At 36.3% G+C, this 25,324-nt stretch overlaps 1 protein-coding gene and 1 long non-coding RNA gene across 3 annotated transcripts; one reads left to right on the top strand and one right to left on the bottom strand.

Moving 5' to 3' along the window:
- Positions 1-2,643: 2,643 nt before the first annotated feature.
- LOC130437846 (B-cell receptor CD22-like) lies at positions 2,644-9,696 on the bottom strand. The gene is made up of 5 exons (XM_056769488.1): positions 9,571-9,696; positions 9,324-9,367; positions 3,755-4,090; positions 3,253-3,507; positions 2,644-3,177 (listed from the first exon to the last, which is right to left on the bottom strand). The coding sequence occupies exons 1-5, from the start codon at positions 9,660-9,662 to the stop codon at positions 2,900-2,902; spliced, it is 1,005 nt and encodes a 334-aa protein (XP_056625466.1). The 5' UTR covers positions 9,663-9,696; the 3' UTR covers positions 2,644-2,899.
- A 5,750-nt stretch (positions 9,697-15,446) lies between these two features.
- Positions 15,447-17,517, top strand: LOC130438383 (uncharacterized). 2 transcript variants are annotated; one of them, XR_008909321.1, is made up of 4 exons: positions 15,447-15,679; positions 16,559-16,721; positions 16,953-17,083; positions 17,277-17,517. It is a non-coding gene; the product is annotated as an uncharacterized LOC130438383 (long non-coding RNA). The 2 variants fall into 2 exon arrangements; XR_008909320.1 differs by having other exon boundaries at positions 15,450-16,721; positions 17,277-17,510.
- Positions 17,518-25,324: the final 7,807 nt, after the last annotated feature.

Genomic DNA, 25,324 nt, shown 5'->3' with positions numbered 1-25,324 from the left:
TTTTACTGCTTCTTTAATCCCACACAAGATTCTAGATAATGTTTAAACGTAATAACGAAAACAGAATGTAATTCATTAATATTAATATACAGTTTCTGTTTGTTTTGATCATATTTGTGTCCCCAGTTGTAGTTAGAAAAAACGTCCTGAGCACTTATCTAAACGCCAGCGCCAGCGTCTTTTTCTGCAGATCACAGCGTCTATTGAGGTTGAAATGAAGTTAAACTTTTCTGAATAAAAAACACATTACGTTTAGCTTATTTTTCACAAATTAAATGGCGGTCAAAACACCCGTCGGAGCGTAGTTTTGTATAAATGTTAGTTTAATTTTCCCTTTCAACAACTTCTGATTGCATTTTTAGCAAGAAATTAGTATTGTAGTTATGTGATTAGTTACTGCAAAGACTCTCTCTGTTTATAATTCAAAAAGACTTTTGTTACGCTGCCTATCTGTGTCTCTGAGCTGCCTTCGTGCACTGACGCTTGTGGCGTTCGGCTGCTTTTTGGAACCAAACATTGTCATTGTTTTTTACTAAAAAAGCGCCTTTGTCAACTTCTTCTTGTTAAAAAAGGGGTCAAGTCTGAACACAGCCTGACGGAACTGTTTGAATAAGACTTTGCTGCATACCGGAGTGATAACTGTTACACACAACACAACGTCATGTTGAAAAGGGAATGATGGTGATTTCACTGTCTGTAAGACGCTGGCTTTGAGTGCATATGAAGCATAAAGCATATGAAGCAGTCTTCTCTGAGGTTGTTCTTGCGGTTAATTGGTGTCACGAAACAGCCGGTCTGTGCTGAGCCGTGTAAGGTCGCATGTAGCCATCTTCCTAAAGAAAAAATGCTAATGTATTAACGTGACCAAACAGGTGAATCTATCGACTTAACGGAAAGATTAATCGGCCGATGCAGATAATAAAAAAAAACTCGGACGTATATCGGTCGACCACTACTTTAAAAATCTTTCTGGATTACACGAAAAGACAAACTTTTTAGGATTTCTCTCTCTTGATTTGAGAAACTTGAATTGTCATTGTAATACACTAGTATTGAGTTTAATCAAGTAGAACTGGTAGAATGAAGGAGAGATGGTCTAATATCTACAGTATTATTTACTATTGAGGGCAGGTGCTGATAGATTTTCATACACAGAAGAGTTCACAATGGGAGTTGAGCGTGTGTCTTCAGGACGGACTGTCTGTGTGAAAAACATAAAGAGTGACATTATCTAATCTAGATAGATCGACTGACTCGTTGTGGATTGTAATGTTTGAGATCTGTCTTACTGCCAGCGTGTTGTACAGGTCAGATGATCTGGTGTTGAGTTCAGGGGCTGTATATGTGTCATTACTGACACCATCATTCTATAAAGAACAGAGAGAAGTTACAGTTTTGCAAACAGCTCGTGCACAATACACGACTAACCCAGCTAGCAGAAGTGTGTTATAAGAACGTTCCTTAGAGGTTTTTCATGTTTTTGAAAACGTTTTAATAACATTCAAAATGTCTAGTTTTTGTTATGTTTTAAGAATGTTCCCAGCTAACAAAAGTCACCATCATTGTGATCAATGTTTCCTTGAGTTGGTATCTTGTCCCTTTACCCTCATGTGTGAGATGTATTGGTAAGATATAACTGTACATGTAATGTACTGTTGTAATAGCAATCCAATCAGAATCTGATCTAAAGGAGATTGTAAATGGGCATTAAAATTGCTGTTATTTGGTGGTTAGATTAATTGATCTAATCTGATTGATATGCTGTTGATTTTAGAAGAAAAGGTTAGATTGTTTTGTTTGCAATTTGTTGTCTACAACTATCTGCCGGATGTGTATACAAATATAAACTTATTCTACATAATGACTTTGACAAACACAGACATCAAGAGTCAGGGTATGAATCTCAACAATGGTGACAACCAACTAAACAAAACTTCATGGTGCAATGCATGCTGGGTAAATTCCTAGTACAAAACTTGTTCATGAAACCCAGCATGCATTTCACTAGATCTTTTATCAGAATTGGTTTGTTGATTGTCACCATTGATGAGATTCATATCCTAATTCTTTAAGTTTGTCTTTGTCAAGGCATTGCTGCGGTTGTTAAAACCGCTTTTACACAAATCTAATAGACTTTGAAACACAGATACTTCCCTAAGATTAAAATATTCTTTCAGGATCAAGAATACCATTTACAATTGATGTCTATACTGTAGAACGAACTGCAGGAAGTAAATGCTATATTTGATAAGCTTCTCATTGATTTGCTTAAACTACAGTACATCATCTGCACAGAGTTACAAACAATCAAATGCTCTCATATACGAGAGATGAAGGGACAAGAGACCAACTCAAAGAAACACTGATCACCATGATGGTGACTTTTGTTAGCTGGGAACATTCTTAAAACATAACAAAAACTAGACATTTTGAATGTTTTTAAAACGTTTTCAAAAACATGAAAAACCTCTAAGGAACGTTCTTATAACAAACGTCTGCTAGCTGGGAATGCACTTATTGCGTCTTATAAACAGATGAAAATTTAGGTCAATCTTCAAATAAAACTCCTGGATCCTCTGGACTTTCTCACCTCATACTCATGAGCAATAGATCTTTTTCTACTTTTCATCTGCATCCTTTTACTGTTTCATAAAGGGAAATATACATCATATATTTTCATGCATACAAATACTGTTTAAATAGTATCATGTTCCTCAGTAAAAGACTTTGACATACATGATAACTATTATAATGATGATGATGATGAACAATCCTCCACATGCCACTGTGATTCCAACCGGTAGATGCCAGTAAACATTATGATGCACTGAATGAGAAAATATCAAGATTTACTCTCCACACTGAGAAAAGATGTAAAGAACTCACGCTGCAATGTTCTTCACTGTTTTATAATAAACTTACACAAGACATTTAAAGTCACAGAATCAGAATATTTCTCTCCAAGTTCATTTTCAGATTTGCACTTGTATTGTCCACTGTGATCAGATCTGATGTTTGAGATGATGTAGATGTTTCCAGATCCTACAGATGTTTCTCCTTTAAACCAGCTGATATTCGCAGGTGGATTTGATTCACTGCTGCAGGTCAGATTCACTGAATCACCCTCCACTATTACACCAGCAGAACTGATGGATGCTGAGACGTTCCTTGGAGGATCTGAAAAAAACATTTGATAATGTTGAACATTTTTTTCAGGCTTGGGATGTTCTACATGGGTAATAATAAACTCACACAAAACATTTAAAGTCAGAGGATCAGATTCTCTCTCTCCACATGTTTGTCTGGTCTTGCACTTGTATTGTCCACTGTGATCAGATGTGATGTTTGAGATGATGTAGATGTTTCCAGATCCAACAGATGATGTTTGATTCTCTTTAAACCAGCTGTAGTTGTGAACAGGTGGATTTGATTCACTGCTGCAGGTCAGATTCACTGAATCACCCTCCACTATTACACCAGAAGAACTGATGGAGATCACAGGTTTATCTGGAAGACATAAAGAAAAATAAATATAAAGGTTATAGTTTCAACTTGTAAAGTCTGCAGTTTCTTTAAAGAACATTTATCATGCACTCTAGATTTTATATGGTCAACATTTGGAGTCACTGAATGTCCCTCCATCACTCTCTCACCTTCAGACTCCACCTGAACATCTGAACACAACACAACACTGATCCTCCTCATGTCATTCAACACATCACATTATTATCATCAAACACTCATTCACTCTCACCTGTGACATTAAGAGTCACTCCAGGTGCACCAGTCCATTTATCTTTATCAGTGATGAATCTGAAATAGTACTTGTGTGAATCTGCGTGTCTCACATCAGTCAGTCTGACGCTGCAGTCGTGCTGTTTATCTCCCAGATACTGAATCCTCTCACTGTATTTAGAGTCATTAAACAGATTTGGAGGATCAGAACTGTTAGTGTTGATCCAGAACACTTCTGTGATCATATGGTGAGTAGGGTATGTATAAGTGCAGTTTATTGTCACTGTTGATCCCTTCAGTGCACAGATGTGTAAAGAGCTGTAAATCACACCCCAAACACTCTGACAACAAACTCCTGAAACACAAATTAATGAAGGAAATCTCAGTTTATGGACAATGTAAAACACTTTAAACTGACTTTTAAGTTTGGAGGTCTTAGAGGACGATGAAAGACCTTTGAGAAAACTTGCCAAGAGCATCATGTACAGTGAAGATGTTGTGCATTTAGATATGTTGTGTAGGTTTTGGTGCACATCCAAGTGTTAAGGTGTTTAGACTATTACAAATTTGTATTGAGTGTCACAATTTAAATTATTATTGAGAATATTCAGAACTCTATATGATTAATAGTTAACAGACAGATATCTTGATTTTACAATCTATGTGTCATGGTTCCACTATCATGTCATGTTTTTTCTTGTTTTGCTGTGGAGTCATGGCATAGCCTTTAGTTATGTGGTGGGAGAGAGACTGTTGTAGCACCTATGTGTCAGCATACTCTCTCTCTCTCTCTCTCTCTCTCTCCGGTCTGCGTCATTGTTCCCGCCATCTCGTTCCCCGTCAGCCTTTCCTTAGTGCTTAATCCCCAGCACCTGTTCCTCGTTAATGATCCTGTGTTTGTCACCCTTTAAAACATCCCCATGTTTATTTTCCCTCTCGTTCATTGTAATCTGTATGATGTGCTTCGTCTCTACGTGTAGCTGTTCCTGTGCTTGTAAGCTGTATCTTGTCCAAGTTGTGTGGTGGTTCCTGTAAGTGTAGTTTAGTGTTTGTATCAGTGTTTATTTCTTAGTCTAGTAAGTCAGTGTCCTTGTCTTCATTTATATATATTATCCTGTCTTGTTTTCCCCCTTGTGGGTTTTGTTTTGCTTGTTTATTGTATAAAAAATACCCGGTAACACTTTATAATAACTGCACGCTATGAATCATTAGTTAAGCATCAGTACATAGTTAATTAATCATTTATGAAGCATTGGCCCCACATTAATAGACATTAGTAAGCAGTTTATAAATACAGCTATACATGCTTTGTTCTTGATTTATAAGCATGTATATAATATGCTTAATAATCAAATTTTCATACTTTATTAAGGATGAATTCATCATTTCTAAACTAAGGATTACATTACTTACAAACCAGTTAGTTAGGAGTTGTCAGGGGTTCATGAGATCATTTAGAAAGTGTAAGTAAATGATTAATAAACTCTTTGAATGCACATTTATACATCTTATTATTCTGACATATAGTAACAGTTACTTAATTTGTTAATAAATGCTTTTTTAACACATATTTCTGCTGTAATTCATGATTAATTAAGGTAGTTATAAGACATTTACTAGTTGTTAGAGAACTATTTTTTGTGAGCTCATCTAAAGTGAGGACTATGTATGCCTTGTAAATCATTTACAAATGAGAGTTGCATATCACTTCACGGTTATATTTTTTCTGGAGGTGTGCAGGAATTAAAAAAAATTCAGAAGTTTATTTTTCATCTTATATCAATTCATTTAATGTTAACTTATATGTTCGGTTGTACAATTTTAATTTTGCAGAGGTTTATTTTTTATTTTATATTAAATCGTTTTACATTCATTAATATGTACAGTTGTACAGTTTAATTTCTTTTGCATCTTGAAATAAATATTTCTATGTTCTGAATCCCTCTGTGTTTTGTTTTTCCTATTTCTGTTTAGAAGATAACTGAGCCTTTAACTCTCATTTGTAAATGCTTTACAAATGCATACATGGTCCTTACTTTAGATGAGCTCACAAAAATAGTTAACTGACAACTAGTAAATGTTTTATAACTACCTTAATTAATCATGAATTACAGCAGGAATGTGTGTTAAAAAAGCATTTATTAACAAATTAAGTAACTGTTACTATATGTCAGAATAATAAGATGTATAAATGTGCATTCAAAGAGTTTATTAATCATTTACTTACACTTTCTAAATGATCTCATGAACCACTGACAACTCCTAACTAACTGGTTTGTAAGTAATGTAATCCTTAATTTAGAAATGATGAATTCATCCTTAATAAAGTATGAAAATTTGATTATTAAGCATATTATATACATGCTTATAAATCAAGAACAAAGCATTTATAGCTGTATTTATAAACTGCTTACTAATGTCTATTAATGTGGGGCCAATGCTTCATAAATGATTAATTAACTATGTACTGATGCTTAACTAATGATTCATAGCGTGCAGTTATTATAAAGTGTTACCAAATACCCTTGTCTACCCCTGTTGTCTGTCTCTGCCTGCAATTGGGTTCTCCTGCCATGTCTTCCCAAGTAAACCATGACAGAATGAATGAGCCAAACAGAACCCAGCAGGCAGCCAAGGTGAACTGCTTGTGAACCCGCCAGGCATGCCACCTCTGCGGAATCCGCCAAGGAAACGATGACCTGGGGACCTACGTAGATAGGTTCCTGGATGCCGCAGAGGAGGTGGTCTTTGGGGAGGTGGAGTTGGCGCTGTTGTTCAGCCGCGGCCTCAGGGATCCTCTGTCGCCAGCGGAGATGAGGATGCTGAGACCGCTGGACTTCGATGTCGTGTGGCGGTATGCCACAAACAGGTCGGAGTCCAGGGTCCCAGTACAATCCTGTTATCCATCTCTGCTGGTCGATATCCCGGAGGGTCGTACCCTGCAGGTCGGGGTTGTCGGCATCACCGTTCCCTCCGCCTCATCCACAGCAGCTTCACCACCACCGACTGGTCTCCGTGGCAAGCGGGGGAGGAGAACGTCTTCGGGGTCCTCCTCGGAGGCTTCCAACGCCGAACCAGCTGTGCCCTTCACCTCCATCCTTCAGCCGACGGAGGACAGCCAGGAGTCCGGTGGTCCCGAGTCCGGTGGTCCCAGTTCCAGCGGTTTCAAGCCCCAAATATTTTTTGGGGTGGCGCCGTGGGGGTGGGACAGCCCGAGCGGCCTGCTCGGCCGTAGGGTCCCCAGAGGAGCCGGTACCCAGGCCGGTTCAACAACCGACACCAAGCCCGGTCCAGCAACCGGCACCAAGCCCGGTCCAGCAACCTTCAGAGAGTGCTGCCCAGCCGCCGTCAGAGAGCACTGCCCAGCCGCCGTCAGAGGGCGCTGCCCAGCCGCCATCAGAGAGCGCTGCCAGCCGGTGTCAAGTCCGGCCATGCAGTACATGTTCTGGCCGGCCTCACAGCCGTGGTCTTTTCCGGCCTCACAGCCGGGGTCCAGCCCAGCAGTCCTGCAGGGAACTAGGACAGTTCCCCACAGGACTTCCCCTGTCAAGCCCCCTGGGGCTCCGTGCTCTGGTGCGTCCCCAAGGGCTAGGACTTCCCCACCCAGCCCTTCCCCTTCTGGACTTCCTCCCATGTTTTCTTGTTTGCCCCACCCCCCTCCCTTGTTTTGTTATTTTTATTGTCTCACCCCAACCCATCAATTATTATGTCTAGTATGCCCCTTGTCATGTTTGCCTTGTCTGTCTGGTTTATGTCATTGTCCCAGTCAGTCTTGTCTAGTTAGTCTACCCCTTTATGAACACCTAGGGGTTTATTTCTTAGTCTAGTAAGTCAGTGTCCTTGTCTTCATTCATATATATTATCCTGTCTTGTTTTCCCCTCGTGGGTTTTGTTTTGCTTGTTTATTGTATAATAAATACCCTTGTCTACCCCTGCTGTCTGTCTCTGCCTGCAATTGGGTTCTCCTGCCATGTCTTCCCAAGTAAACCATGACACTATGTGCTGTATCCAAAGTTACACTTTAACTGTCAGCACCGCATCAGTGACCGATACTAAAAAAGATTATGTGTTAATATTGTAGGATCTTGGCCGGATCAAAGGTGACCATTTGTCGTCGTAAAATACTACGACCTCTCTGTAGGGGTCTAACCGGTGCCAGCAAGTCTGATCCAATGCTCTCTCTTAAGCATCCATCATTTGGTCAGGATAGTTTCTAACACCTGCCTTGGACTTCAAAGAAGTCCCAACGGGGAGGATGGGGTGCTTCTCCAACGATGGACCATTTGCTCTAAAAGGAATTTGGCTTAGGTTTCTTCTCCTCTGGAAATTGTCTGTCTTTTCTCCTTATCCACAAAAGAATGTTCTAAATGGATATACCTCTATATCTCCACATTGTATGTTTGACCCCATGTTATTCGGCCTCGCCTATAACCTCAAAAGCATGTGTGTTTAGTTGTATTCTGTTTATATGTTCATTCTGGTACAAACTTCAGGTTAATGTACTTATAACACTGGCATGTTTTATATCTAAATGTTTCTCTTTTCATTCCTTGAAAGATGATGTATAGCACAGTAAGGTGTTTCCTACCATACTCATTTTATGTAATTCTAAGAGTTTTACCGCACCAAACTCCTAAGTGGTCCTAAATGTAAATGAGCTAATAAGCGGAACAAAGAAACTTGATCTCGTCCCAAAAATCAGCTCATCACATTGGAACACTCACTTAAGAGGGGCGTGAAGCCCAAGCTTAAAACATCCGTAAACTGAGCAAACGATGCTCAGCTCTTCCGTGTGTTCGCGCGTTCCAGTTCAAGAACAACTCCCGAGACCTGTCTCTCTCTTCGGACACAGTTTTTCCTTTCGGCAGAATTACTTCGGCTAACTTCGTCAGCCAATCCCGGCTCTAAGAAAGAAGTAGACGGCCTCACCCGCTTGCTTTGAAACCATCAGGACTTTGAGAACACTTTTCTGTGTTCTCAAATTGTTGCTGTATTTCTTTATCACGTGTTTACGTCACTTAAACTGCTTGATTTCGTTATAATTTCTGGAGCGGTACTGTACTACATAGAGTAAGAGTGTTATGTTTCCAAGGCCAGGAAAGTAATATTTCTTAGATTTGATATACGATCACTGCGGAGTGAAATTAGTTTGTCGCTACAATCAGGTCTGCCAAATCCGATAAGGTGTATAAAACAGGTATAGTTAATCATCTTTAATTATATGTCTTTTACTGTGATCAAACTCATAGTTTCCCCCGAAATACACTACAATATTGTAAATGTTTCTCCACGGCTTTCAGTGCCTGATGCTTTCTTTCTTCTGCAAAACACAAAAGAAGATGTTTTGAAGAATGTGTGTAAACAAAAACTGTTGACCCCTTTGACTTGTGTTGTATGGACACAAAACTAATGCAAATCAAGTGGGAACAACATTACCAACATTCTTTAAAATATCTTCATTTGGTGTTCTGCAGGTTCGAAATAACAAGAGGTTGAGTAAATGATGACAGAATGTTTTTGGGTGAACTGTCCCTTTAAGAAAACTAAGATGTCTGAGGAACAGACGCTGAAGTGATGATGTAACTCACCAGGAATCATGAGCAGAACGATCAGAGGAAGAAGACGAGCCATTCTAAACAGAAAATATAAAACACACAACAATAAGACACCAAATATACTACAGACTCTACAGTCTTTCAGATTAAACTTTAATCTCTTTTGCAGTCGACTTTACACATTTACACTTTTACACATGTTGATGTCAAACGTGTGATTAAACTTCATCATCAGCAGTAATCAAACAATATTTTATTCATTAAAAAGTGTGACTCTTACCGAGCTCTGATGAGTCTGATCTCAGCGCTCAGATGACAGACGATGAGAACACGCTCAACTTTTAGAACAAAATGTAAATGCAAGCTGAACATCTCTTCCTCTTTCTGTAATTTTGTTATCTGTCGCCATCAGCACATGAACAACGGATGTGCTTAAAATAAGCAAAAATGCTCTGATCACAAAGAAGTGTTTAAAAAGTGATTAAAGAAAGCCCTCATTCTATGTAGGACTTTCTTCTTTACAAAATACATTATATTCAGCACTACATTTCAATTTGCAGTATGATAGCTTTAGACTTCCCTAAAAAACTTCCCTTGTGTCTGTTTAAAGCATAATTTAAAAACAGAGCAACACACAGACAGAGAACATCACAGAAAGTTCAATAGCTCATGTGACACCTCGGCAACACAAAGAGTAAAATTCATTTTAAGATTTGTAGTGAAAAAACAGGTTTCATGTGATCTTATAAGCATTAAACTGTGAGCAGCATGTATGTTTTAAACGCATGGATTACTTGAATGACATACAGTAGTATAAAATATGAGATTGCCATGTGCCAGGTCAGTTTTCACACAGTTTTAACCCATCAGACCATAAGGATATATGCACATTGCCTATAGGCCCTAGACGTGATACACATCTAGTAACCGTAAACTTCACAACAGAAAGATGAAAAATCAAATATAATTCAAGCAATAAACTTATAAAAACTTATAAACACGCGTGTGTACAAATAATCTGAGAATAAAAATATCCAAAGAATATAATGATTAAATAGGAGAAAGAAGGACTATAAACACAGAAGTTATAAGTTAAATGAGAGTAAAGGGAGTGAGGTAAATGCTTGGAGTCTGGCGTGGAGGAACATGACTGCACAACAAAAAAGTGAATTCAAGTGAACACAAAAGAGAAACATGAAACCACAAAAGAGGAAACAGTCAATGAAAGACATGCTTTATAAGCAGAGAAAATTAATATTTCACACTTTACTGTATGTAAGCAGAATAACAATAGGCACATATATAAAGGTCATTTAAAATGTTGGATGTAAATGGGTCGCTGTTTTATTTAAATCCCAATGTCCTAGAAATATTAAACATGAAGAGATTGAGTTTAAATCGTCTGGATGAATCGTTTGATTTTATTCTCAACAGCAATAGTCTTTAAGCACATTCACTTCTGATGTGATGTCTAAAACATTGAATTTATGAAGCCAGATCATACAGCATAAATCAGACAGAGTTTGACACTTCACACTGTATCAAGTAATAATGAAATGTGAAGTATAGTATTATCATACAGAGCAAAGAGTGGTACTGGAGACTCACTCAGTGAAGTGTTTCACTCATATAACATTACAGATCAAGTCTACAGAACTGCAGTGAATTCATCTGCTTTACACCAAGATTTTTCAAAACACTAATTACATTTCTGCTCATCAGGCACATGATTCAAAGCTAAAAGCTACTATGTGTTATTGAAAAATTCTGACATGTAAAATGGTGTTCATTTGTGGAAACATCAGGATTTCTGTGTCATTATAGTCAATAATTGTTTTTCTTAATTGTCTTTTTAGAGGGCGATGAAGCTGAATGTCATCATCTTAAATTCTTAATCTTGGATGCGTGCAACAACATTACAGCAGTCCAGTTTTGGATCTGCATTCACAATGTCAGAAGTTTTTGATCCCCAAGATATTTCGATATGAAAACATCAATTGTGGTGTTGTCAGGAACCATGTGGACTGCACTAACTACACAATATCTTGGTATTTGAACCTGTTATTCTGACATGAAAAGTGATGACTGGACAGTGATGACTGTTTGGAGTTTTGTATTTAGAGTTTACAAAATTGCTTCAAGGTTTAAGTGATTGTAAAATACTGTAAAGCACATGCATTGACAAACCCTGAACTGAATCTTTTTGAGTGATGTTGATATAACATTAAAAAAAACAAATTATGGTAAGTGATTGAAAATGACACAAAAATATTGGTTAAAAATACACAGACATTTGGTGTCTTGCACTGATTTCATTATTGAGCTCAAACATCATAACTCCACTTGTAGAGCATTGCATTAGCAACACAAATGTTGTGGCTTTGATCCCAGAGAATGCACACACTGATAAAAGACATGTGTCTGTTAAACAACATTTAGATGCTGGTTTAATTCACAACAGTGTTACACAGCAAAAAATATTATTAAAATGTGAAAACTGACAAAGAGCTCGGAAAGTATGTAGTAATGTAATGTAAATGAAAGCTTTGCAAATATTGTGCACTACACTGCCCTCTAGAGGAACACTGTGCAGTTGCTCTGACTGAGATTGATATCAGAATTGTGAATAAATTAATTAAACATAAACAGACTGTGACATGTCTACTTCAAAGAGTGTTCTTCTTATAGTTCAGAAAAATGTTCCTCTAGGGGGCGTTGACGTGCGCCTGTGAAAGACTGTTTGAGCTTAAAAGAGTATATTTATTAAAAAGATAGCATTCAATTGTTAAAATGTCAATATGATGGGTTTTGTAATAGTTGTGCAAAGAAAACCAACATCAAAATGTTGTTATGTGAACGAGTAATAAGACACACCCTTTTAGGTTGACATGTAAGGGTTTGTGCATTTTTAATACATTTATTCGCAATGCTGAATTTCAAACTCAGAGCAACTGCACCATGTTCCTCTAGGGGGCAGTGTAGTGAACACTCTTTGGAAAACTTCCCAAACTTTTTCCTTAGTTGTTACATTCAATAGTTGTTTTGTCTTACAGACTGTTATGTTTATAATAACAGCATTTAAATGTTCTTCACAGAGTAAATATTATAAGACATCCTCTGAAATTGAGATATAAGAGTGTATTTGTAGAAAATGAATTGTTGTTATAGTTGCGTGAATAAAACATTGAAATGTTCATCTGTGAACCAGTGAACATTCACACCCTTCAAAATTGACATTGAAGTCTCTATGTTTTATAAAAAAGACTTAACAGAATTCAATTTAATTCAATAGTGTGTATCCTTATTTAAATATGATGTAAAAGACGCCTGGACATGTTGTTCTTTGAACAAGTAACAAGATACACCCCTTGAAGTAGAAATATCAAACTGTGTGCATTTAAAGTGAATTTATTCAAACTTCTGATTTTCAAACTAGTCAAAATATCTGCAATATTTTCCTCTAGGGGGCGATAAACTACAAAATCTTTGTGAGCTTTTTCTTATCTCTTTCATTTCAATAACTTTTGTTGTGCTATAAGTTTGTAAATAAAACCAACATTAAAATATTCTTCTTTGAACCAGCAACAACACACATCCAATAGATTTGACTTGTATCTAAAAAGAAAGCATTCAGATGAAATAACTGTGATTTCTGCTGTTTAGCTTTGCAGACGGTCCCTATCCTATACATTACGTTATAAGGTCTTTCAGTTACAATACCTTAAGACAGAATAAATCAAATTAAAAGCAAAATAACCCTTCAAATGTCCATAGTCAGTTTTTGTGAAGACACTGCAGGTAACTTCAGATGATTTCCTCATCAGCTTAGTAATATAAAAATGTAAATGGCTTTATAAATACACTTCACAGCCCCCTCATTTACAGACAAGCCCCTCAAAAACAAAATTCAGGCCACGCCACTGATTTAGGGGCACCAAATAAACCAGCATTACAAAATAAACGTTATTTATAATATCTGTACATAAGCACTTGTTTTTTAAGACTTAGCATATATATATATATATAGATATAGTTATACTGCACAACTACATATATATATATATATATATATGTAGTTGTGCAGTATGTATGAATGAATGAACAATGTACAGATTTTCAGGACATTGGGACTTTAATTCACCAAAGTGGCATTCACTACAATGTATAGCAAGGTTAGTTATAAAAATAACATGAAACGTCATTATTACTGTTTTAACTGCTAGGGACGCACTAAACAGACGGGTTTTCATTACACTTACTATTCTAACACTCTTTTTAATCACCGTGGGCCTCATTTATCAATCTAAGTAGAAACGAGCGCAGATTCGGGCGCAGAAATCGTTTTACGAAAGTGTTTATATGAGATTCATCAAACATTCATATGCCGCCAAACTCATGGAATGATCTGATTGATCAATGCGCCGGTTCAAATCGATTGTTTACATATCAGTCCCCCTTAAATTCAGGTTGCAGACCCTTCATCACTAGTTTTTACAACATGGAGAAACGTAATCGGACTAAAAAAAATAACTTTTACGATTAAGAAATAAATGTTTAACCTTGAAAAGCGGAATCAAATGAAGTAAAAAAACGGGTTCAACTGAACTCCAGTTGAGGTTTGATTTTTTTAATTTGACATTTATGCTTTAAATATGAGCGCCAATATTTTATTTTATTATAAGTGTTTACCAGTTATTTTTACACTGAAAGTGTTGTTTGTAGATTTGTTGTATAATGCATTTAAATTTTAACAAAATTAATCTGATTCAGTCTTGAAAAACTTTGTTTAAGTTACATTAATGTGTTAATGTGAAAACGAATGTAGATATACATTTTATAACGCAATTAGAGAAGAATGTGTATATGTTAATGTTTTCTCTCAGTTTTCTTCAGAAAAATGTACTGTGGTGGAGGAGACAGATGTATGTTTCTAAACAGGATAAATGTTTAAAATCTAATGCTGCTAATCTTGAATTTCATGATGCTCAAATAAAGCACACACTGTTTTATGTTTATTTCATTTACTTTTTCTCTTTCAGATCTCTCAGAGGCAGGACCATCCTGCCACACAAAGCCATGAAACCTCAAGCTATGACTCGCCCAATTGCACATATGGTTAATCTGCCACTGCATAATTTAATCACAATTATATCACTTACGTTGAACACAAACAAATAATTCTACTTAAAAATTCCGACTCAAAATTACAAAGCTTCATAAAGCTTCAGCCAAACAATAATTTGTGAAAAATGTGAAATTTGTGAAAAGCAAAGACCATGATATCTATAGAAGGTAATTTTCAGCTATTTGCACTTCATTTCAGGGTTAAACTTTCCCAAAAACTGACCACAACCATTAAACTGTAATTAATATTACAGTCATAGTCAAAATGGAAATCCAATTACAAACTTAAAACTTGAAATAATACCGAAATTCTGCATCAATACGATGTATTCTACGTAGTCTTTATTTTTATTATAATGACATCTCTTTACAACAGTAACTAAGAAACTAGCAAATAAAGCTGCTTTGCAACATTGCAAAATTGAGGAGATACATATATATATCATTAAATAATTTAGAAATAATAAAAAGGCTCGTCATTCCTTACAAGTTGCCTAAATTTTTTTTCTCACAATAACCATTTGCCAGTTGAGTTACAGGTTCAGTAAACTGTAAATGTGTGTAAACAGCCATGTGAACCACAAATAATTGTCTAACTTTACTCAGCAAAGCTTTAAATTATACTTGTTTGAGACCTTTAACCAAACAATTGGTTTAGTTTTAATTTGCAATGTTAGTGGAATAGTTACTAAATTCACTGGTGGGCATATCCGAAGGTTCAGATGAGAATAAGTGAATCAGTACTAACAGAATAGCCTGATCTCATGGGAATTCATAACTAGTTTGTATTTAATGCAAATCATAATGTAAATCTCACAAGAACATAAAATTAATAGAAAAATCAATACTGAAGTTCCTCCCCTAAACCTAACCGACCAATCTGAGTTAACCGAGATATTTTCTGAGCGGACTAATTCTTCGATTATAACAAAATAGCAAGACTGAAGCACCTAACTCCACCCCTAAACCATTACTAGCCTGACACAGAAACATGCTAAAACATATAAATAACATTGTATAAATTCAAGCGAATTAGCCACCTGCACTGTAACGAATTGCTGTAAAAACTACAGCGTTATTTTACAGAAGCTGACTGTATTTTAAATAATACAGAATATTGCTGTAAAGTGCAATGCATTCTGGGGTCACGTGACGGATTAACTCAATGTACAGAATATTGCTGTAAATTTCAAATCTACAATGGCGGGATGATCTTCAACAGTCGAGATTGGGGTAGTGCGCAAAATGAATGATTCACACCTGTGGTAAGTAACTTATTACGTATTTTTTTTTCCATATTTGGTAACTATCATACTGGTAACTTTATATAGAGGTATCTAAATTCGCGGTTCATATTGCTAACCCCGGATTCAACCTCCATCCGCGGGGACCGAAGGAGTCTTGCGGGGTTTCAGCAGCGCCGTCGCGGTAAGATTTCAAACGTTCTCCGTCGCTATAGCACCTGAGGACAGAAGTTGTTCATGTTATTTAGAGTTTTTGTTCACACCAGGAGTGAAGGCGGTATGTGACGAGCTACAGTTCATTGTATTAGTAAGTTGACGGTTGTTTTTTTAATGTTGAACATCGCGCCCGCCGTAGACTCGGTAAAAGTTACATGCTTCGACAGTTGGGATACCACACTCGCTCGTGATTATTTTGTGTTGTAATTCAAATTTGCAAATGCAGTCATCCGTTAAATCGAGCGCCCAAATTAAAATGAGTCACCATAGCTTGAGGTAAGTCGATGTTCACGGAGGATAGCCCGGTAAAGTGATTAATGTACGTAACCATCTAGATATACAGTTTATGTATCGGAGGCCAGCTGAGAGCTTGAGCAAAAGACGTTAGCGACACCCTCATTGTATAGCAGGCCTGTCTCCCAAATAGGACCGTTGGAGGGTGGGAGTGAGACCCGTTACAAAATACTAGTGTGACAATTTCTTGACCGTGACATCCCTAACGTTAGTTGGATTACATTTCTGTATAAGTACGGTTTTAAGTGTAAGTTACTCTGTTTAATTTGCTTAGAGTTTGTTTGTAGAGTCACTTATACTAAAATGTAGTTTAAATGTAAAATGCTTAAAGATAATTGTATAGTCACTATTAACTATTACTATTGTCACATGTGGTATTGTTTGTTTTAGAACACACTTGCAGGCCACTGGATGCTGACTACTGAAGGTTAGGTTGTGTGTGACGGTGCTCAGCACAGCTTCATGTCTGGCCTTACCACTCTGTTCATAGCATGTTACATATTCAGGCTTGAGTACCAGGATGGGGCAGCATGTACTTGGAGTCCAATGAAAGGTATTAATTGAACAACTTCCTTACCTGCATTTTATAGATATGTTAATGTTATATACCTGTTAAGACCTTTAAAACAATATTTCTCAACGAGAGATGCAATTTTTTTGGGCAAATTATTTAGAAGTCTCCCCTATTTAACACTAGCAAGCTGATGATTTAATTCATGTGTTTTAATATAATATATTTTGTACATTTAATATATAACATTTAGTTTTTCCTGACTCTTTGTAGATATTAATCCAGAGAGTGGAACAAGCAGCGTCATCTAAAATGCCAGGATACAGAAGAAACAGGTTGCAGTGAACCCACATGTCGCCGCTCTTCTAAACACAATGATGAATATTCAGTGTAATCGATGAAAAGTAAGAAGCACACACACACACACACACAGAGACACACACACACACACACACACACACACACACACACACACACACACAGATCTCATCATTGAATTACATCATTTTATTATTCTCTGACTGTAGATGTTGTCCTCTGTTTTTCTCTGACTATAAATTGAATATCTAACATTATTCTCTTGTTTCGTTTCCATAGTTCCAGCTACTTGTTGTGCTCTGATGGATCAAGATGTGGACCGTTTTACAGACTCACTTGGGCCTTGTTTTGCAATGTTGTTTCATGATGGTAATGTTGGTTAACGTGTTGTTTAAACATGAGTGTTTAAAGAGCCATGTTGGATACTATGAAGTTCTTACTGAATAAAATTATTTCATGTACAACAACGTACACAATTTGTCTGTAATGTATTTTTGTATCAATTAAAAAAAAAAAACACTGTATATCCAGTATGCAAAACATACTGGATATACAGTGATTTATGTATTTCTTCTAAATAAAGTAAATTAAAATCAAGCAATTTGCTGTAAAAAATACAGCATTATACTGTTGCTATTCAAAATTACAGTTTTTCCTGTATTCTGCAATTACAGTAAATGGCTGTAAATTAAATTACAGTACTGTGGCTGTACAATTTACAGTAACTGGCTGGCAACCCTGCTGCCAGTAGTTTACTGTAAATTTTACAGGATTTTTTTTACAGTGTGGTAATAGATTATGTTGAACCGTCTCTGGTCTGAATGCAAATCGTACTACAGGTATGAATGAGATTATACAGATAAAGCCACCTTGTATTAGTTACGTATTGAGAATCGGTTGTTTCTGATGAATTATTTCTATAATTTTCACTAATCCAAAGTGACGTCTGAACAACCTTTATTTCACACTGCTGTAGATCACTGAGGTGTCCTCTACATTTGACCTAAAATCAAATAGAAACACAACATTACACAATAAACTGTTTGAAGAGAAGAGTCATTTGTTCTTCAACAACAAGACAACTTGACATGATTATCTTTTGATCTTTTTTACTTCTACAGAAGAAATACAATCTCATTGGCTGAACTAATGAAATATTAATATTTTCACTTCAAAGTAAGTTATTTCTTTAGGTCAATTCTTATCACCTCACAGAAGCATCAGGTTTGTATTTTGTAATGTTGCCATAGTGGTTTTCATTCTCTTCTGATCTTCTCATCTGTGCGTTGGTATGATGGTGGACCGTAGCGTATTGGAGCTCCTCTGGATCTCTGGATTCAGGAGCTTCTCCTGCAGTTGTCTGTTCTCCTCTGACTCTCTGAGGTTTAACACATTCATACTGTACATCATCACAACCGGCCGATTCCGAAGCAAGATCAACATGTTTCACGGCAGAGTACAGGTCATCCTGGAATGAAAAAATAATTAAGACAAACTACGTCACTCTTAACAAGAGCTTTGTCCGCGGATTTGATTCTGCTATTTTCTGAACAACTGATTGTAGCCAGTTGTATCGTCATTTTCATAAGGCAAAGGGTCTATTATTGTGCTATCACTTTACATTCAGTACATTAACAGCTGCCTTTAAGTTAGTATGGAAACTATTCACCAAAAACAGCTAGTGTTCCTCTAGCTCAGTGGTTAAGAGTATGGGGCTAGCAGCGATTGTGCATATTTAGATACAAATGTGTAATATAATGCAATATAAGTCGCTTTGGATAAAACCATCTGCCAAATGCATAAATGTTAATGTAAATGAATGAACCCTGATAGCACACATACATCTGTGGGACTTATTTTTTTTATGGCATAAATTGATTTCTCATCAGCAATACGTCTCGGAGACATCTGCTGACAGATGTAATATACACATCTAAAAGATGTCAGTAAGATTTGTTTTTATTTAGAATGGATGTACACGGACCTTTCTATCAGATTTTTAGACATAAGATGTTTTCTTGAAGTACCTGTGCTATCTGGGAAAGATAGTAACGTTCACAGAAAAACTTTGTTGGCTTGACAGGGCCTGGACTAAAATATATATATTTTTTCCAAAGGGACATATCAAGTTCAATATGTTTTAGCAGATCGCTTACACCTAAACATGTTTAGCATTATCTAGTATGAGGTTTGTATTCTTTAACATAAGCTGTTTTAGATTGCTTTAATTTGAAGTTAATACACTTAAACATTACGGTAATATTGTTACGTTACACGTTTTCTACCGTTCTCTATGCATGCATGAGTTTAGATGCTTCCTGCGAGAACGAGCTACAGTTACACGGCAAAATCAAATCATTCCAAACAATCATTCAAACCTGTTGATTCACTTGATTTAAAGCAGCATCTTTAGTTTTTGCACACCATAATATTTTATTCATTAAAAAGTGTGACTCTTACCGAGCTCTGATGAGTCTGATCTCCAGCGCTCAGATGACAGACGATGAGAACACGCTCAACTTTTAGAAAAAAATGCAAACGCAAGCTGAACGCCTCTTCCTCTTTCTGTAATTTGCCTAAACTAAGATTTACAAAACAAAAATGCTCTGATCACAAAGAATGTTAAAAAAGTGATTAAAAAGGTAAAGTTCATTAAATAACAGAAATTCTGTCATTATCTACTCGCCCTCATGCTATGTAGGACTTTCTTCTTTACAAAACACATTATATTCAGCACTACATTTCCATTTTGCAGTATGAAAGCTTAAAACGTCCCAAAAAACTTCCCTTGTGTCTGTTTAAAGCATAATTTAAACACAGAGAAACACACAGAAAGAGAACATCACAGAAAGTTCAATAGCTCCTGTGACACCTCGACAACACACAGAGTAAAATGAATTTAAGATTTTTAGTGAAAAAAAAGCGAACAGGATTCATGTGATCTTATATGCATAAAACTGTGAGCAGTATGCACGTTTCAAACACATGGATTACCTGAATGACATAAAATGTGCGACACATCAGAAAGTTTTCACACAGTTTTAACCCAACAGATCATAAGGACATATGCACATGGCCTATAGGCCCTAGACAGACACGATACACATCTACTGTAAACTTCACAACAGAAAGATGAAGAATCAAATATAAGCCACATTCAAGCAATAAAAAGATTTTTTAAATACAAAAAGAACATAATGATTAAATAGGTGAAAGAAAGACAAATATAAACACAGAAATGATAAGTTAAAGGAGAGTAAATGTTAAAAGTGAGTGAGGTTCATAAGGAAATGCTTGGAGTCTGGCGTGGAGGAACGTGAATGCACAAAACCCACATGTGAATTCAACTGAACACAAATATGATACCACATGAAACCACAAAAGAGGAAACAGTCAATGAATGACATGTTTCATATACTAGAGCAGAGAAACCTAATATTCACACTTAAACTATAGGCACGTCAAAAAAGGTCATTTAAAATGTTTTCTTTGCGAGTTAATGGGTCACTGTTTTATTTGAAGTCCACAAACCTGGAAACAACTTCTCATGGTGTTTTTTTTTTGATAAACAATAAATATGAAGAGATTACAGTGTTTGAATCGTCTGGATAAATCGTTTGATTTTATTCTCAACAGCAATAGTCTTTAAGCACATTCACTTCTGATGTGATGTCTAAAACATTGAATTTATGAAGCCAGATCAGACAGCATAAATCAGACCGAGTTTGACACTTCACAACATATCAAGCAATAATGAAATGTGAAGTATAGTATTATCATACAGAGCAAAGAGTGGTACTGGAGACTCACTCAGTGAAGTGTTTCACTCATATAACATTACAGATCAAGTCTACAGAACTGCAGTGAATTCATCTTCTTGAACTCCATTTGAAATAATAAAACCAAGATTATAATTTCTTAACACAATTCACCTTATAAGGCACATGATTCAAAGCTCATATGCTTTATTAAAAAAAATCTGACATGTTAAATGTTGTTCATTTGTGGAAACATCAGGATTTCAGTGTCAGTGAAGTCAATAATTGTTTTTCTTAATTGTCTTTTTAGAGGGCGATGAAGCTGAATGTATTGTGTAATTTCTGAGTGATTTTGGCCGAACAAGACATATTTAGATATATTTTACATACACCGAGCACTTGTCTTCACCACAGTTATTATATACTTGAGAAATACCTAAACTGTAATAAGAAGACATGTTCCGGCCACAGTCATACCTGAGGATTAAATTTGGCCATGTTCCACCTCGTTACTATGACAACTATCGACTTTTGCATAGGGAAGCAGGTCATGATGACCATTATGTAATTGAGGTGGACAAGAAATAACTAAACAGTATCAAGAAGTCTTGTTCTGGTCCCAATCTTACATGTGGACCAAAATTGGTTATGTTCTGCCCTGTTGCTATGACTACAATCTACAAACAGGTCATGATAACCTTGTGCTGAGCACATGCTGAGTAAAGATTATATAAAAATCCACAAAGATTTCTTTTTATTCATTTATTTATTCCTAAAAAGTATTCAGAAGTATTCATAGGAACAGTAGGAATGTAAGTTGACATATGTGTATCAGTGGAAACATCTTAGAACACATTTAACTAAACATAATTGCATAAGAATTAGTTTGTGATGATGGTTTAATGATTTGATGTTATAATCGGTATATATTTTCAATGACTATTCACATAAATGATCTTTATGTCATCTTAAGGAGCACAATTAGAGCACACTTTGAGCACTTCCAGTGATGTTTCTGAGGCCTAAAAACCAGAGGCGTGAAAGTTCGTGACATGTTTTCTCTCGTACTTGGGTACTTTTCCACTGATTATTGGGCATGATCCAGCCTACGAAATAGGCTTTATGTCTACGAAATAAACGTGGCAGATCAAAAGCATTGGATCTCGAAAATAAGAGACAACGTGAATATACCTGATTGGTTTTTGAGGAGAACTCCTTTCAGAAGTTTTGCTATAACAGAGACTGGAAGGCACTGGATTTTCAGATGCTCCGGGAAACATGTCACTTTGTTTGATTCGAAGAAATAAAGTTAACTCTTTGACACCTGGACCTTATTTGTCTGAGATTTTTTGAAAAATCAACTTTTGCCACATCAAATGCTATCATCATAAATTCTTAATCTTGGATGCGTGCAACAACATTACAGCAGATCAGTTTTAGATCTGCATTCACAATGCCAGAAGTTTCTGATTTCAAAGATATTTCGGTGACAATATCAAGTGTGGTGTTGACAGGAACCATGTAGTGTCAGGGTTCCTGTTGAGTGTGTCTTTGTTTCCTCTGTGATGTTGTGTTGTGTTTCTTTTGAGGATGTGGTGTGGTTTACAGACTGCCATGGGTGACTCTGCCCCCTCATATCTCCTTGTTATTGTTCCATTCATTTCACCTGCTCTACTAGTTGTCTTCTCTCTCTCTCTCTCTCTCTCTCTCTCATACGTCCTGTTTCTCGTAAGGGTTCTGATTTCCTTCCCTTTATGTTCCCTTCTGTTCTAATGTCCCGTGTCAGATCGTTGTGTTTGTTATCCCGTGTGGTCTTGCACCTGTACTGACGGCCTCAGCCAGGGGTGGATTTAGTGATATAGGGCCCCAAATATGAGCCATTTTACTGCACAGCAACTCTTATTTTTCTTCCTCCTCAAAGGACACAACTTTTCACCCCCAGTCAAAGTGACAGGGAAAATCTAGCTTAATAAACACAGATACTCACTAATTAAAAAAAAAAAAAAATGAAAACACAAATGAATAACATGGGTTGCAGGGCTTTCCTGGCTCAAAATGAGGCGGAAGTGGTGCAAAGCACACAGCTATTTCATCCCTTTAAGTATCTTAACAAAACACTTATATTAAAGTTCTTAAAAAAAAGATGAAATGACAACTGTTTAGGTTATATAAAGCATAATATTTCTTCAATCAAACAGAAAAGTTGAGTTTTAATATTTAATATTTTTATAAGACCCATAAGTAACCAGTCTAACTAAATGAGCAAAGCTCATTCACACCTAGTCTCACTGATCTCTTGTAGTTCACTGAGCTTTGAACGATTCACTGATCTCTTCCATTCTGTGTAAACAAATTTGTTCAGCGTCTCAGTGTGCTGGTGATGAAAAAGCGCCTCCATTGTGACGTAACTGCATTTACAAATGACAATCTGTTTAATGCACCCAGTGTTTAATATGAAGATTCTATTTGTAATTTTTTGAAGTAATTTGGACGAGAGTCTGAGTTTGATTGAGGCGTCCGCCTCCAGTTTATTAATGCAGGAAAACCCTGATCTGGGATTACTTTATACAAAGTGTCCTCTCTCCGTGTTATTTGTGGTTCACGACCTTTCATGCATTTAAATTAGTGGTGGGCATAGATTTTTTTTTTATATCTAGATTAAAATGGCTCTTTGAATTCTGCCGAAGGCATTCAGAATATGTGTGCTACCCAAATAATGACTAAAAGTAAGTCTTTGAGAACGGGTTTCTCAAGCCAGGTGGCGCATTAGACCAGGGGCTCATCTCCTGTTTCCAAAATGCATCACAAACTGCTTGAGAAACTGTTCTACTATGATAATTGGTGATGAAAACAAATTATGTTCAATAAGATGAACTTGTGTTTTTTCTTCCGCATTAGCCAAGGGATGCTCTGCGTTTAGGTGGTACTTGAGACTGGAAGAGCTCCTAGAGTACATTTACATTTAGTCATTTAGCAGACGCTTTTATCCAAAGTGACTTACAAATAGTTATGGAGCAACAAGTGATATGTTATACAGGACCAGTGATACATTAGGTGCCAATACAAAGTTACTGGTTTCAACTAAAGCTAGACCACTACCTGTTGAGATAAAGTTTAACCAACTGTATGTAAACCAATTCTGTACAGTAAACCAATTCTGCATTGCACAAGGTGCAAACAACCTCAGTCTTGTCGATATTTCCATTGGGAAGCTTCTTAAAAATAAATTTTCCCTGAAGCAACCCGGCGGCTTCAAAGCTGCATCCATGTTAGAACGTCAAGTTTGATGTGGTTATTTCACAGTAACGTTATGTTGTGGTGCAGACTTTTTGATTATTATTATTTGTAGTTTACTGTTCCTTATTGTAGTTGTTTTGAAAGTTGTAATCAGATATTTAGATAAATTCATCCTATAAAGCACACAGTTTGACATCAAAGAGTGTGTCTTGTTTCCGTTTCACAGAACTACATTTAGATGATGGTTTATGCACCGTAACACAATGAACGATTTGTCTTGTTTCTGGCTCCTAGATGAACATTTAGATGTTATTTAATTCACAACAGTGTAACACAACAAAGAGCCCTGAAAGCTCTGCAAATAGTGTGCACAACACTGCCCTTTAGAGGAACACTGTGCAGTTGCTCTGACTGAGATTGATATTCAGAATTGTGAATAAATTAATTAAACATAAACAGACTGTGACATGTCTACTTCAAAGAGTGTTCTTCTTATAGTTCAGAAAAATGTTACTCTAGGGGGCGTTGTAGTGACCTGTGAAAGGCTTTGTGAGTTTTTATGAAATCGTTACATTTTAATTGTTTTTGTTGTGTTTTAGTTTTCTGATAGGAACCAGTAGCAAGACACACTTTGAGGTTGACATGTCAGAGTTTGTGTATTTTTAATAAATGTTTTCACAATGCTGAATGCTCAGTCAGAGCAATAGGTTTCTAAGGGAGCTCTAATGTACACTTTTCAAAAAGCTTCCAGAGTGCTTTATCAGTCTTCACATTTCGATGGCTTTTGTTCTTTTAAACGTTTGTGAAATAAACCAACATCTACATGTTCGTCTAGGAACCGGTAACAAATTCAATCTTCGGAACTGGGCTAGAAGAGCTTATTTATTGGGAATAAAAATATATATTTGTTGGCATTTAAATATCATGCCTTGTGTTATAATAATGTGCATGTAACAATACACACCCTTCAAATTTGAGATAGAATATTGTATTTTTAATAAAAAACGTCTAAACAGATTTAAATTAATTCATGGTTAGTATCCTTAATTGAAATATGATGTAAAAGACGCCTGGACATTTTGTTTTTTGAGCTGAAGTTTGCATAAAGTTTAATATCCTACCTTATATATGTAAGTAAAATTTAACTGATTTTCATGGGTAATATTTACTAACACTCATTTTTTACTAACACTTTTTTTCAGTGTATGAAGAACACAGGCCTGACGTTTAAACTTCTCATCTTGTGTCATATGTTAAATGAAGAGCCTGACATCTATCTTATATGCGTGAAAGTGGGAGACTTAACAGCCTTAACAACCTTTAGCGCCTCAG

This window comes from Triplophysa dalaica, chromosome 2 (genome assembly GCF_015846415.1).
Source record: "Triplophysa dalaica isolate WHDGS20190420 chromosome 2, ASM1584641v1, whole genome shotgun sequence".
Lineage (NCBI taxonomy): Eukaryota > Metazoa > Chordata > Actinopteri > Cypriniformes > Nemacheilidae > Triplophysa > Triplophysa dalaica.
This window is presented reverse-complemented; position numbering and strand designations above follow the sequence as displayed.

Coding starts and splice junctions, on each gene's coding strand:
- LOC130437846 (XM_056769488.1), bottom strand. CDS start 9,662: ATGTTCAGCTTGCATTTACATTTTGTTCTAAAAGTTGAGCGTGTTCTC. Junction 9,368..9,570: donor ATCAGACTCATCAGAGCTCG/GTAAGAGTCACA, acceptor TTTTCTGTTTAG/AATGGCTCGTCTTCTTCCTC. Junction 4,091..9,323: donor CGTTCTGCTCATGATTCCTG/GTGAGTTACATC, acceptor TTTGTGTTTCAG/GAGTTTGTTGTCAGAGTGTT.